The sequence below is a fragment of the Nematolebias whitei genome, chromosome 18, assembly GCF_014905685.2.
Source record: "Nematolebias whitei isolate Nwh7 chromosome 18, NemWhi1, whole genome shotgun sequence".
In the NCBI taxonomy this organism is placed as follows: Eukaryota; Metazoa; Chordata; class Actinopteri; order Cyprinodontiformes; family Rivulidae; genus Nematolebias; species Nematolebias whitei.
The window spans coordinates 29,004,191-29,019,608 of NC_056515.1; the positions used below are offsets into that span (position 1 = coordinate 29,004,191).

A 15,418-nucleotide genomic window follows, 5' to 3' on the forward strand; every position below is an offset into this window, starting at 1 on the left:
TAATTTCGCTGCAACGCCCCAGTGAAATGCAGTTGATTTGACCATTGAAGTGCATTTATTAAGCAAAAGTTCAACGCCCAATCAATTTTTGGCACACCGGCCCACGTTTCTGGGTTGTCAGCGGTGACGCGTAACAAACGTGACGCGTCAGTGGTGACGCATAATAGATGCAACGTATGCGCGAAGTGACGTATTTATAGATTTTTCCACTTTAGACATATTTGGACTGATGCGACTTATAGGACGGTGCGACGTGTACTGCGGAAAATACGGTAATCTTGTTCCTATCTTGAAGCGAAACGGACCTTCTGATGGTTCCCTGATGAACCCAGGACCGTGATGAGTCTACGTTGTCACGCTGGGCCTGACTTCCTCTTTCAGACGGCTGAAAGATGCTAACAAAATGTCACACATCTTCAGTCTACGGCTGAAAGCTGAGGCAGCACCTGCAGATCGGGTGTCTGCGGTGCCAAGAGCACAACACAGTGAACTTTGTTGTAACTCAAGTATGCATGTCAGGTTTCTACGTTCTCCAGTTGATTTTGGATAACACGTTAGTGCAAAACTCACAAATTCTATCAAATACCGTGAAGAATTTTAACGTTAAAGTTCTGTTTTTTAACGTTTTTCTGCGATCACTATAGCCAAACTTGCACATAAAATGGAAAATATAAATATGCACCCACTAATTATTTTTTAAATACTGATTTCTTATAGGAAAAAAGGTGTAAATCACTTAAAATACCATCAGATGTTTGTAAATTATTGACATGGATTATTATAAACGATAAAAAAAAGAGTGCAATAAATTATTAAAGCTTAATTTTAGTTGAATTAAGGTGCTACTTCATATGTGTATTTTTGATTGACATGGTTTTTACCCATCTCTACGATGTCAAATCATAAATAATAATAAAATAATTGCTACAAACGTGCAGATGTGTGTTGTTTACCAACTTCATATGAGTCAACATCAGCCCCAGTGGGAGGAGAAACAGCCGTCCAGTCCCCGACATCCAATAAGATGTCACTTCAAGGAATGTGTGCAGCCTCCTGGAAGAGGTTTCACTTGAAACAAGTACAGTTATCAGACTGTCACAACTACTGCTACAATCTCCAGGTAAGTCATACTTTATGCTCCATTTGCTCTGAACTGTCATCTTACCTCTGACTCAGCTTTTTAGACGGTTTCTGTAAGTGTGGGCCTTCACTAAATACAACTGTTTATTGAACTTACTTTACTGTGTGAGACTCAAAGATAATATAAAAGTAATGTTTGTATTAAATGTAACATTTGTAAAAGTGACAAAGATAAGTCAGAGCAGCAACGCCCTCTCACACGACGAACACCTGCTGCTTGAAATGACCATTTTATCAAATGGAAACTTGATCACTGTACACATGTTTTTAGTGTCAACACAGAAAGCATGAGGGCTGTTTGCTGGATGTTTCCTTTTGTCCTTCGTCTCCCCTCCTTCGATGGAGACATTTTGGTCACAGACTTCACTTTACCTTCTTTTTGTACAAGCTATGTGGAACTATCAAAGGCAAGCTGTGTGCCAACATTTATAATTATTATTTCTCGTTTCCCTCCGTAGGTGTTATTTCTACTTCCATCCTCCAGCTCCTGTTTGTCTTTTAATAATGTCTTGGATGAAAGGATTTAAACATTTAGGTGCGATTCGAGTGTTGTTACCCTGGGTTTTAATGACCAACGTCATGCTGGTCCTGTACAACTTGTCAAACTCAAACCAAGTGACTGTCAGGTAAATAAAAAGAGCACGAAACAATATTTCTTTAATTGGTCTGTATATTTTACAGTGTAATTTGTTCACAGGATCTCCCAAGAAGAAACATGTCCTCTCAGTGTTGCAAAATCGTTGCAGAACAGTTTAACAACGGGCTTTCCGAACTCTAAATCTGAGGCGTGCTCCCCCAAGGTGAACATCATGTTCATGAAGACCCATAAGACTGCGAGCAGCACCATCCTCAACATCCTCTTCAGATTCGGGGAAAAGCACAATCTTAGATTTGCCTTCCCCGACGGGCGCAATGACTTCTTCTACCCATCGCCGTTCCTGTGCTCCCAGGTGAAGGACTACAGGCCGGGGGAGTGTTTCAACATCGCGTGCAACCACATGCGCTTCAACCAGGAAGAAGTGGCCAAACTCCTGCCTCCAGACGCCGTGTACATCACCATCCTACGTGACCCGGTGGACCTCTTTGAGTCGGCCTTCCATTATTACCACAGGGCGGTTCCCCTCACGTGGGGCATCGAAGGGGACGACAAGCTGACAGAGTTTCTGAACAATCCACTGGCTTTTTACAAGCCAGAAGCTTTTAACTCATTCTACCTAAAGAATCTGCTGTTTTTTGACTTCGGTTTTGACAACAACCTGGAAACCAACAGTTCTCAGATCAAGAAAGGCATCCAGTACTTATCCAGTCACTTTCATCTGGTCCTCATAGCAGAATATTTTGAGGAGTCTTTGATTCTTCTCAAGGATTTACTTTGTTGGAGCATGGAGGACATCCTGTATTTCAAGCTCAATGTTCGCAAGAGCTCATTTGTGTCCCGGCTGGACCCCGAGATGAGGGCCCAAGCTCTGCAGTGGAACTGGGCCGACTGGGAACTCTATCAGCACTTTAACGCTACCTTCTGGGCCAAAGTGGAGGCTTACGGCAGAGAAAGGATGGAACAGGATGTCAAAGAGCTAAGGAGGAGAAATGCTGAGATGAAGGCCATCTGCATCCAGGGTAAAGATGCAGTCGAGGCCCAAAACATTCAGAACTCTCGTTTCCTGCCTTGGCAGCCGATAGGAGAGAAATCCATCCTGGGATACAACTTGAGACAAGACATTGATCCCAAGTTCAGGATGGTTTGTGAAAAAATGCTCACACCAGAAATACAATACTTATCGGACTTGGGAGTGAGCCTCTGGATTACCAGACTGTGGGGTTGGTTAAAGGATCAAATTTACTGATTAAGTTATTTTTTTATCATTTAATTTAACTTTGATGTATTGTGTATTAGATAAAAAATATAATTTTTCATCTAAACTCATTTTTTCATCAAACCAAATGTTGAACTAAAGGTGCTTCGATGATGTTCTCATAAGAAGATAGTGAAAAATCCTCTCGGTGTCATTCAGGGACGATAATGGAAACAGAAAACATCATCATAGAGTATCTGCAAGTGGAAAATGTAAGGTATTACATTTGAAAACTATTACTCAGTCCTTTAAAAGATGATGTGTTTTCAGGTGGATTCACGTTGTACTTTCTGACGTTTGACACAGTTTACAGCACGTAAAAAAAGGGGTTTAAGCAAACACAGCCTCTCTGGCACAATTTTGTATTTACATTTTGGTCCTCTAAAAGTTGTGACGTTCGTGGACGATCCAAATCTTTTGAGCAGCTCTTTACAACGAATGATGGAAACGATTCACAGACAACTGAGAGCCATTCTTTTTTTATTTTTATTTTTTATGTTGTGATTTGTTTGTGTTTTCCTCTGCAGATACAGACACACAGGCTTCTCAGAGTCAGAGAGGTTTTATTGTCATTTCAGCTACGTACAAGTACATATTGAAATGAAACAGCGTTACACCAGGATCATGATGCAACACAAAACATAACGTGCAAACAAATGCAACACAGAACACTTTGGTGCTCTTGACAATCTCCACAGAGGACCCATTAATGTTCCATGGGGAGTGGTTCTTTGGTGTTTTCCTAAAGTTGATGAACATCTCTTTGGTTTTGTCAGCATCGTCACAGAGGCAGATTGTTGACTTTACATCAGCCAGTTAGTTGTTGCAGCTCCTCTCTGTACGCTGACTCGTCATTTTTTGCTCATAAGTTCCAACACAGTTGTGTCATCTGCAAACGTCACAAAGGACTTCGAGCTGTGCATTGATGTACAGTCATGAGTAAGCAGAGTAAATGGCAGTGGGCTGAGCACACAGCCCTGGGGAGCTCCGCTGCTTCCTTTACACTGAGAAGAAGAACAAGCAAAGGGGAGCAGCAGCTGTTGTTGTGTATAGGAAATGTGTGTGCGTGTGTGTGTGTGTGTGTGGGGGGGGGGGGGGGTGCTTGCAAAACCATGTGATGCGGCCCTTAGATTGTATGTCACTGTATAGTATGTGTATGATGTGTGTGTGTATTGATGTCACTACTGTTCAAATTTGAACAGCTTTTTGAAACCAATGGATCTTCAAGACCCAGTTCCCTTCAGAGATGTATATCCCATCTCTACAGCGCACAAACTCTTAAGAATTTTTTTTGTTTTAGTACAGATATTTTAAATGATCTCCAGCATGAGCAGTCAGTGATGATTTGAAATGATGACATAATTATCAAGTTTGCCCACCCCCTGACTTTTTCATAAAATATGACCAGTTATTTAAGTAATGCAGACTTTGACTGACTCCATGAAGATATAATGGTATCTGTACACCCTGATAAACTAGTCTTCCATCTATTCTTACAAATCTGCTGGTATCTGTTTTCTCAAATCTCTCATTGTGAAACTCCCGCTATGTCAACAGTCATATCTTCTCACAATGCACACAATGCGTATTGCAGTCTGTTTTTTTGTATCCTAATCAAGCCCCTTGCATGTAACTCCTTTGGTCGCTTCTTGTTGCAGTTGTGTGCTGCAGATGACTGGAATCATCTGCAAGAAACCTTCAAGTTTGGCTCATTCATTCCCTTTCTTATTAATATGCACGCACTTGTACAAAGATGAGCACACTTGCCTTTAGCCACCTGTTTTACGGTGCTTGTTAGAGTTTTTTATTGTTCCCACTGCTCCACAGAATTTGATGGAATATGCTGTAAAAAATTGTTTTCATGCTTTTATTGTAACTGTTTTATATAAACGTGTAATCATTGTAAATAACTGGTTCACATTTGACCTACCTGGTAAAATAAAGGTGCATGACTGGACTAGTATTTTAAACTGTATTGAGTGAAATATGTTAGTTCATAATGTGTAAGTAGCTCTCAAGTGTTTGTTTTTAGCATCGTATTAGACATGATTTGAGATTCTGGCAGCTTTGTGGAGGCCAAAGGAATGTAAAGAAAGGCAGGATCTGGCCCACAGGTCATTTGTTAAATAGGTCTGCTGTGTCGGCTGACTTTATAAGTGATGCATCAAATTAATAACAGCGATATATTTACTTATTAGTAAATCAATACAATTTGCAGAATGGCTTACCATGAGGGATGACAGCCTGATGATTTTGACTAAAAAGCTTTTCATAGGTTGGCTGAGATTTTGAATACTACTACTACCACCACTACAACTACAACTACTACAATAATAATATTACTACAACTACTACTATAATAATAATAATAATAAAACTACTACTATAATAATAATACTAAGAATAAGAAGAACTGTGTGAAATACTCGCACTAATTAAAACATTTTGTTTTTGTCTCCTATTATTTCACTTCCTTGATCAATGAGCTCTGAGGACCTGGCCTGTGACGTTGTTATCCGGTTGGTAAATTTCTGAAGTTTGAAATACAAACACCTGCTGACATTTACATTCTTGTTCAGCTTTTTCCACATGGAAAGGAACCTTGCAGACAAACAGGACTACAGCTGCTGACATATAACAGTGACTAATTTATTGGACTTAAAGAGACCCAAAACAAACTGGAATTTTACATAAATTTATTTTGTTTAATCAGAAACTTTTAGTAATAATAATAATCATAATAAAACTTATTTGAAGGCAACTTTCATGGCACTCTGGGACACCATGCAATGAAAAACAATATAAAATGCAGTTAAAAACAAAAGGGGGAGTGGTGGTGCAGAGATTAGAGAAGGTAAACCTGTGATCAGAAAGTTGTTGGTTCGATTCCCTGGACTGATATCAAAATGTGGGTGGGAAAGGTGAAACACCCAGATGTGCTGCCACCCTCATTTGCCCCACTCTGGGTCCTTGAGCAAGGCCCTTAACCTCCACCATCTGCTCCCCTGAAATACCAATAAGTGAAAGACTGTCAATGAGGATGGTGTCAAAGGTCAAGGCAAATCAAGGAGGATGATAAAGAGGATTCTAGACTCAGCAGCTGTGAGGTCATTACGGATTTTGGTAAGAGCTGTTTTTGGTAATGAGAAGTGGGCGGAAGCCAGATTGAAGATTATTCTTGGAGGATTGGGATCTATAAGCAACCGGTTCATCTAGAATTTTTGGAAGATATGGGAGATTAGATATGGTTAGAAGGTTACTAAAGTCACTGGGGTATGATTTTTTTTTTTTTTGAGGATGGGGTTTTAAGAAATGATAGGACAATACCAGAGGTGAGAGAAGAATTAGCATTTTATATTATTAATGGGGTAAGGGAGAGAACAGAGGCTTTAACAAGAGTACTGTAGTTGGAAGGGGACCAAGCCAACAGGTGGATGACTTCGATTTTTGAAACAGGTAGTATATTTCAGCGTGTCAAGCCCTAGTGGGAATAGTGTTCTGTTTGATGGATAAATAAGTGTATTCATGTCAACTGTAGTTGATATTTGTGTAATATTGTGATTTGGCAGAGTAGTCGTTCTTGTAATGGAGATTATGAATCCTGTTCTCTTGAAGAGGCATTCAAGCTGTCATCCTTTGACCTTCAAATAGCAAGGCTCAGGTGTAAACCAGGTTACAGAGTAGGTGAAGGAGACAAGTCTATGTTTTGAATGGGGCCACGGTGTTGCAGAAGTTATTTTTACTGTGCAATACTAGATTAGGAGACAAGTTGTTTATGCTGGGGAGGTTTGCAATACCAGTATGAGTCCATTATATTTCTAAGATATGACACGCGTTGGTTTAGCTTTACATAATGCGTTACATTAAGAGAGGAGCATAGGATCAGAGGCAGCTCAGTTGCAGAACAGTTTTGATGAGCGATACCAGAATAGCTGAGGTCCAAAACCTGTCCTTTGGAATGGGTGGGCAAATCATTGAACTGCTGAAAACCCAAACAAAATAAGAAATCCTTAAGTAATGGGTTATTAGTTGTCAATATGTATGTTAGTCATCAAGCAGAATTATGTTGGGAGTACCGGGATGTTGGTGAGGAGGGTAGTGAACTCACATAAATTCAGTATTTGACTTTTGTTATTATTTACCAATATTTATTAAGTTGTGTGTAATAATTGTAGCAAATAAAAAAAAAGCTTTGAATGATGCATGTTGCATATATAAGCTGTATATTAACATGATCAGTCATAATAAAAAAGCAAGATTCGTGCGACATGATGCATGTTTAATACAACAACTGACAATCTGTGAGGGAATTACAAATATCAACAAAGAGGAAGGACAAAGACAGAAAGCGTTGCTCCATCTACGTCGTGGGTCTGGTGTCACCTTCCACAGATCGTCTGAAAGCTGCTTCCAGCCCGGGTATGACTTGGTGCACACTGTCCATGTTGTTAGCTGCTTGATGGTTTACAAGACGAATCCAGGAAGAAAATGGACCCTGACAACATTCGCACCGCCAGCCTTATCCAGGTTCTTATTATTCATCTTTCTGCGTGTAGTTGTGCTTGATGTGCTTCCAAAGCTTCTGCAATAGATCGAACATGAAGTCATATTAGACATGTCATTCAACAAACGAACAGAGTATCAACAAGTGGATTATTCTGAACGCTTTGTGGGCAAGTTAGCAAAGCTAAGCTAACATTACGATTTGCCCTTTGCTAACAAGGTCAGGGTGGATAAAACATGAAGGAAACCACTTACCCCGCGATTTAAATATTCAAAAAGCTCGTCGCCTCCTTGGTCAAAGACTCGCTCAAACACTATAGCTGAAACCACGACGGTCACAGCAAAAGTGGACGTCCTCTTCAAGAAAGAATTGTAGATACTGTTTAACAGCGCCATGTCATCGGTGTGACGTTCACTGCGCATGAACGGAAGTTGACAAAGCCAACATCCGCTTTGGCGATCAGAAAATGCGGAAGCTCGATGACCGAAAACAAAAAGTAATTTTATGTTGTTTTGAACTTCAGAGCAGATATCAGAGAGGAAGACTGCAGTTACGTCTGTGTTAAACCTAATTCACCCAAGGACCATCATATAATGTTTGTTATAACAGTAAGCATGTTTTCTACCTGAAATCTTCAAATTCAGGTTTGCGTCTAAATTTAGCCTTAGCTAATTTGCAGTCTCTGTCCCTGGATAAGCTTTTAAGAGAAGTTACCGGTAAGCTTCTACATTCTAATCTAATCTTATAATTGACAGGTTTGGTTGGTTGATTTCTTTACTTTTTGACCTTCAAGACTGGGGAGAAATGACTAGACAACAGGCATTTAACAAATTCACATCATTTTTAACAAGCGTCTTTAAAATTGATATTTGTCTCATTTATCTAAAGTTTTGTTAAAGGCTAGCACTCTTTATAGTCTCTCACTGATACGATCTACACTGTTGATGACGGATAACAAATGTGCCTCACAGGAGCAGAAAAGGCTTTTGCAAAGATTAAAAGCTCCTGTAAGCTTCCTTTATTCTTCACATTGATCAGGACCTGAGACATCTTTTAAAGCAGGGAACTGGCATTGTTTTAAGAATGGAGGAGAGAGAAACTATTGTTTGTGGTGCTTTCAAATGTTTATTTTGCTCTTTGTCTGTAGCACCACGTACAATACATTGTATTTTACAAATGCTGTTCAGTTTGCTGACAGAAGAGTTTTGCCACAATCTAATTATTTTCTTCCTCTTCAGTGTTTTTCAGCAGTTTTAAAGGAGACGCCTCAGATGTGTGAAATTGCACCATGGGGAAGAGATATTATTGTGACTACTGTGATCGATCCTTCCAGGATAACATGCATAACAGGAAGAAACATCTGAATGGCGTTCAGCATCACAGAGCAAAAAAAGCCTGGTTTGACCAATTTAGAGGTGAGACTTACAGATCTTGTATATGACGGCACAACCAATTGCTGCACTGTTTGTAATGATGTCATTTTTAATGCGAAAATATCAAATCTGATCAGCAAAGACTGGCAAAAGTGCTGTATAAATAAATCATAAAACAATTAAAACAAAGGCAGGAGTAGCCTTAAACCCCCCAAAACAGAAAAAGAGACCAGTATGAAAGGAAGTGAAAAGGCAAAAGTATGTAAAAGCCATAAGACTAAATAATACCAAGAAAATAAATTGATTTCAAACGTGGAACATTTAAAAGGAGTTGTTCAGAAGATCTAAGACATTTAGATGTTATATCTATTTAAGACAATTTAGGTAAAAGCAGATGAGTTCAAATAAATATTCAGGAGCCTAAATAGTTTTTAAATCAATTCTGTATTTAACAGAAAGACAGTGGAGAGACACTAACACAAATATCAGTTCTTTTCCTGGTACCAGTTACGAGTTTGGCAGCAGAATTCTGCAGACGGGACAACAGAGCCTGACTGATACTAAAATCTTCTTTTGGCTTTTCTCTCTTCAGGGGTTACCACAGCAAGTCGTCCTCCTCCATCTAATACTAAAATAGAGTTTTACAATAATCCAACCTGGACTAATATTTGCTGAAACAACTGTCTTCATATTATTATTATTAGCGAGCATTAATATGAACTTGGAGAAGTTTCTGAGTTGCAGAAAACAACTCTACCACAGAGTTAATGTTTTTATTAGATTTTCACTGACTGTCAGAAAAGGCCTGAAGAGCTAATTACTGGTACAAGGAAGCTGGGTGTACAGAAGGGTTTGGGTTGGTATCTTTTAACTGGAATCAGTTAGAAAGCTTCTATTGTTTCACCTCTTTAATACAGTTCAGAACTCACGTAACAGATGTGGAGTCATTTGGATTCAAATCTGTGTATGTGTGCACTTTGTATTTTTTTGTGTGATCCTGCAGACGATGAGCAAATCTTAAGCATTTTTGCGAACTTGTGATTGTCTTCACTAATGTTTTACTTATAACGAAATTCAGTAACCATCTAAAACACTTTCTTTTAATTACAGATGCTACAGCTATTCTCTTGGATGAGCAAAGAAAGAAACCCTGCAAGTTTATCCAGCAAGGTAACATAACAGTTGTACAAAACCTTTTTATTTATGATCCAAGATACTCAATTTCTAACCTTTTTCCCTCATGTTTTTATTTTTTTTCCTTTAGGAATTTGTGGTTTTGGTTCAAACTGCAAATTTTCTCACATGTCTGAAGAGGAGCAATACAAGTTCAGGAGACAGTTGGAAGGTACGCTGTTACCAGAAGATGGCGCTATTACCATGTTATTGGATTTACATGTTTCTCATTCAAATGTGGAGTAATCTGGGTTCTTTTATATACAGGTCTTTTAAGAACATTATTTTTGTTGTAATATTGTCAACATCAAACTCAAAATTTCTCACATGTTTTGTGTGTACGTTGAGAAACTTATTTCAGTTTTTTTGTTAGAGGAAAGATGGCAGAAAGAGGACTGTGAGGACCGAATGGTGTTTGGGCGAAGAGTAGACGAATGGCTCTCAAAAAGGGAGAAGAGGCGAGCTGCCCTCAGTAGCAAAGGGTACTCGCATTCCTTTTTTGTTTTAATCTCGTGCCAACATGGTTAGCATGCCTAATAAGTGTTCCTGTTCATTTAGAATCCCAACTGTTCATTTATTTATTTCTGCAGAGATCTCTCTACTAAAGAAGACACAGAAGAGGCTGAGGCAGAACAAGAGATACCTCAGCAACTCCTCTCCATCCCTGACCTCCCACCCTCTCTTTTACCGCCTCCTCCGGGTGGATGGAGAGTCAACATTAGCAGTGAATGGGGTTGAGAGACATTTATTCTTATTAAACCCTTTGAAGTGGATCATTTGTTTGGCGTTAAAGGAGGAGGAACAGCTGTTATAAAGAGATGCTCTCACATTTATATTTGTCTGTTTTTCAGCTGCTGTGAAAAACAAACAAAAAAGGTAATTTTCTTTTTGAATAAGAAACTTTTTTTTTTGTTAGCATCCACATCAAAACATTGTGGAATGGACGTTTGGACAAAAGCTTATTAAAAATAATAATAATTTGGTTTTAGAAGTGACAGTACAGACGTTACAAGCTAACTCTCATCAGGGTGAGAACGGGCTGGTGAATTCAATCAGCTGTTGTTTGTCCTTGAAGTGAGACTCGTCTCGGGGCTTTTTAAAGGTTAAGTGTCACATTGTTCCTGAAGGAATGGGTTATGAGCAGATGGAAATAAATTTTTCTTTTCTCACGGAGGGTTTCCCTGACCTCATGATCTCATATTTCTGAGTGGACCACTGGAAACAACATTTTTCATTTTTTTAAATAGTGAGCCCATGCTCAGGATTGATTAAAATTATTTTTTCAACCAAACTGTTAATGCCAGTGATTGTTGGCATCAAATATTATGACAACCCATTAAATTGTCATTCCTGTTAGCTGAAGGTATTCTGAAACCTACGTACCCGAGTTCAACTCAGAGGAGCCAAAACTTTTCTGTTTCTTCAGATTAAATTTGAGAATAAGCCGAATATTTTAAACGCCCTTTCCAGGGTGAGCACCGCTTTTAGCCCACTGGAGCACCTTCTCCCCACAACCCAGTATTCTGGACCACTTTCAGTCAGGGTTTCGTAAATCCCACTCAACTGAAACAGCTCCTCTTAGAGTCTCAAATGATATTTTGATGCAACGTGACGCAGATAAATGTTCTGTGCTGCTTATGTTCGACCCGACGTCGGCTTTTGACGCTGTTGATCATCTGACCTTGTTGGATAAGCTGAGGATTTTGGGCTGGTATTTCAGGTTCTGCTTTGAAATGGTTATCCTGTTACCTGTCCGATAGATCAACCTTCTTGGCTACATTAACGTACAGATCCCATTCCTGCCCTGTTCATTTTGGTGTTCCACAGGGCTCTGTTTTGGGACCATTGCTGTTTCTGCTCTATCTGCTCCCTCTTGGTCAAATACTTTCATCTTTTAAGGATATCTCCTATCATTGTTATGCTGATGACATCTAGTTGTATATTTCTTATCTTCCAAATTAAGTTTCAGAACTACACATTTTATCTGTTTGATTCATTTAAAAGCTGGATGACTGAAAGTTTTCTCCAGTTAAATAGAGAGAAAACTGAAGTAGTCATCTTTGCTCCAGAAAAAAACTACTGTAATAATAAAGCAGATCCTTATGGTCATTTTGCTAAATCCTCAGATAGAAACCTTGGGATAACCTTTGACTCAGGTTTTACTCTGAAAACTTATGCAAAGTCTCAGGTTCGTTCCTGTTTCTACCATCTGCGAAAAATTGCCAAGCTTAGCCATACTGTTTCTCATCCAGAATTGGAAATGTTAATTCATGCTTTTGTTTAGTTTCGCCTGGATTGTTGTAATGCACTGTGCACGTGTTTAACCAAAACCTCTCTAGACTGGTTGCAGTCTGTACAGAACGCTGCTGCTAGACTCTTGACTGGATCTTCAAAATTTTGTCATACAACTCCACTTCTATAGCAACTCCATTGGCTCCTAGTTCATTATCAAGTGGATTTCAAGGTTTTGGTTTTGACTTGGCAAACTCTGCATGGACAGACACTAATATACATCTCGGAGCTTTTACATCCCTACACCCCGATCAGGACTTTAAGGTCCTGTGATCAAGACCTACTGATGGTCCCCCAGACAAAACTGAAAACTAAAGGAGACAGAACCTTTTCTTCTGTGGCTCCAAGACCGGAACTCCCTTCTTTAAATCCAATAATTCTCAGTCGGGTCATCTGGACAGTTTCTTTTTTATAGAGACGTTTCGCTCTTTTTTATAGAGACGTTTCGCCCTCTATTCAGAGGGCTTCATCAGTCAGAGTTCCAGTAAACTGTTTCCCTACCAAGCAGTAAACTCCTTAAGTGGGCCAACCAGTTTGCTGGAGCGAAGATGGTTTCTGGGGGCCGTCTTTTCCCTCGTCGACTCCAACCACAGCCAAAGTGGTTCAAGGCAACAAAGTTCATGCTCAATCATCCAGGTACCAAATCAAACCAGAAACAGTTTACTGGAACTCCTCTGACTGATGAAGCCCTCTGGATAGAGGGTGAAACGTCTCTATAAAAAAGAAACTGTTCAGATGACCCGACTGAGAATTATTGGATTTGGTACCTGGATGATTGAGCATGAACTTTGTTGTTCCCTTCCTCAAACGTTCAGATCATCGGACTCTGGCGTCTTTTAAAGGCCAGCTAAAAACTCACCTTTTTAAATCTGCCTTTGCTTAAATTTGTTTTGTGCACTTTTTTATTTTTATTTTGTTTGTCGAAGCACTTTGTGATTTTTATCTTGAGAAGCGCTATATAAATAAAGTTTTGCTTGCTTACTTACTAACCCTGAACGGAAAAGGGATATTTTTTGAACTTGGAAGCATCCTGTGAAAAAATATCCAGTACCTTATTTAAAGCTTTTCAAGTGGCTTGTGGAGAAATATGACATTTCTATCCAGCAGGACTAATGAGCTAACAGCTTGTCCCAAATCCAGCCACATCATAAGAGCAGCTCCACAAGGAGTTGTTTGAAGGCAGTAAAATCTGTTGTGAAGGTGGGCCTTCTTGGACTGCATTGTTACTTTTCCTTCACGAAACATCTTTGAGTTTCAGAATCTCACAGCGGTTCATGAAAAAAATTATTTCGATTTTTATCTGTCAGCTTTGCAGTCCATGAATATTTCAGCAGAAACATTTTGATGTGCCAAAAGTGCTGCAGCTCATTGTATGGGCTTGCAAATAACCACAGAATCCCATTTCAGTAAGAAAATCCTCTTTGCTCACCTGAATCTGATGGTCTGACCACATAATTTCATCAGGTTATGTTCTTATTTTCAGTGAAGGGTGGGAAGAGCCTCTGTGTGCCTAGATAAATGTCCTGCAAATGTGCTGTGTTTTGTAAAAAGTGTAAGGCGCTTGTTGTTGGGCTGCTGGAGTGGGTGAATTTGAGCTTGTTTTGCATTTATTTCAAGTCTGATGAGAAGCAGCAAATCATTCCTTGAGGTCCACGGAAGTCTTTGTTTATGCCGTAGCGTTCCTCCAACAACTTGTGTTTGACACGTCCCTGTTCTTTAAATAAAACTGAGCGCCCACTCACCTCCGACTGTGATGCCGCTGACTGAACCCACCTTTTTTCTCTCTGAGATTCACTAAATGACACTAAACCTTCAGCTTTAATACAGACAGCTGCTGCTCACATATGTGGAATTATTATTTTTCCAACAAATATGAAAAGAAATAGGATTTATTTCATTTTTTTGCGTTTTTTAAGAATGCTAGTGAGAAAGCTGACATTTTTGCTCAAGTCTGTTATTTCACTGGAACATTACAGCATTTTTTATTTATTTATTAACGTTTTATATAATCTAAATGATCAAAGTCTGGCTTTTTTGTTAAATAGTGCCGCATCTCATAGATGCTTAATGCAAAATAAAGACCCGAACAATCACCAAAATGTCCAAGACAAGCCGTGAGAAACTTGGCTGATGGGAATAAATATTTCAGATTCTGACTTTTGTCTGAATGTTTGAAATTAAGATTTAAAATTAAAATTTCTACCCTAATCTAGAACCTTATACAAATACATGTATTTTTGTCTTTTCACGCTCTTTCTACTCAACAGTAGAAAGTTGGTTCTCTTATTCCATTTACTCCTCCACCTTTTATGTTAATAGCCATACTGATATCAAAGCTCATGTGCATATATAGATATATTTATGCCTTTTAAACTATTTTAGAATTCTGTTTTTCTTTGTTACTATTTTTTTAATCTCTTTGAATTTTAATTATGTCACCCCAAGGCTTCTATACTCTCTTATTGCACGTGTACAATGACATATAAATAATCTTTTTAATTGTTAAAGTACATACATTTAGTCAAAAATGATGCATTTTTAGGTTTTCACAGTCATTTATTTGTCAGAACAGAGCGTTTTATTGCACTTGTTTTTATTGGACATGCATCTTGACACCACTTACATTAGTGTTTAACTAATGCAGTGACCTTTACCGTAAAGTGAACGCAAACCCAAATAGTGCAGATCTTTGAATAGACATTAAAACCACTGGTATAGTCTCACAGTTGGATGGCACATTTACTATGTGGAGGAGTCGGAATGTCCTTTAAGACCAGTTGGGTGAGAGGGATGGTTGCATATCAGTCATCCCAGTTTCATTATTAGCTTTGATTCAAATTGATTCATAAAAGATTTGAGTTTCTGGTCTTTTTAAACCTGTCAAATAACAAAGGCACAAAAACAAGAGATCCACATTCCAAATAAAATTTAAAACATTTAAGACAATCTGACAACAAAGTTGTACATTATTCAATTAAAACATCTTAACTAGGGATGCACGATATTATCGGCATGGTATCGGTATCGGCGATATTAGCGATAAAACAAAATATCGGATATTCCATCAAAATAATTCTCTGATA

General features: G+C 38.8%; 3 protein-coding genes across 3 annotated transcripts; 2 read left to right on the forward strand and 1 right to left on the reverse strand.

Moving 5' to 3' along the window:
* Positions 1-1,644: 1,644 nt before the first annotated feature.
* Positions 1,645-3,015, forward strand: gal3st1b (galactose-3-O-sulfotransferase 1b). Its single transcript, XM_037691931.1, has 2 exons — positions 1,645-1,766; positions 1,838-3,015. Exons 1-2 carry the CDS (start codon positions 1,645-1,647, stop codon positions 2,982-2,984), a joined length of 1,269 nt encoding a protein of 422 aa, XP_037547859.1. The 3' UTR covers positions 2,985-3,015.
* Positions 3,016-7,251: 4,236 nt separating this feature from the next.
* Positions 7,252-7,927, reverse strand: LOC119424969 (cytochrome b-c1 complex subunit 9). Its single transcript, XM_037692492.1, has 2 exons — positions 7,752-7,927; positions 7,252-7,575 (listed from the first exon to the last, which is right to left on the reverse strand). Exons 1-2 carry the CDS (start codon positions 7,917-7,919, stop codon positions 7,528-7,530), a joined length of 216 nt encoding a protein of 71 aa, XP_037548420.1. The 5' UTR covers positions 7,920-7,927; the 3' UTR covers positions 7,252-7,527.
* Positions 7,928-7,936: 9 nt separating this feature from the next.
* Positions 7,937-10,853, forward strand: zmat5 (zinc finger, matrin-type 5). The gene is made up of 6 exons (XM_037692491.1): positions 7,937-8,213; positions 8,736-8,912; positions 9,981-10,040; positions 10,135-10,215; positions 10,417-10,525; positions 10,634-10,853. The coding sequence occupies exons 2-6, from the start codon at positions 8,786-8,788 to the stop codon at positions 10,779-10,781; spliced, it is 525 nt and encodes a 174-aa protein (XP_037548419.1). The 5' UTR covers positions 7,937-8,213; positions 8,736-8,785; the 3' UTR covers positions 10,782-10,853.
* Positions 10,854-15,418: the final 4,565 nt, after the last annotated feature.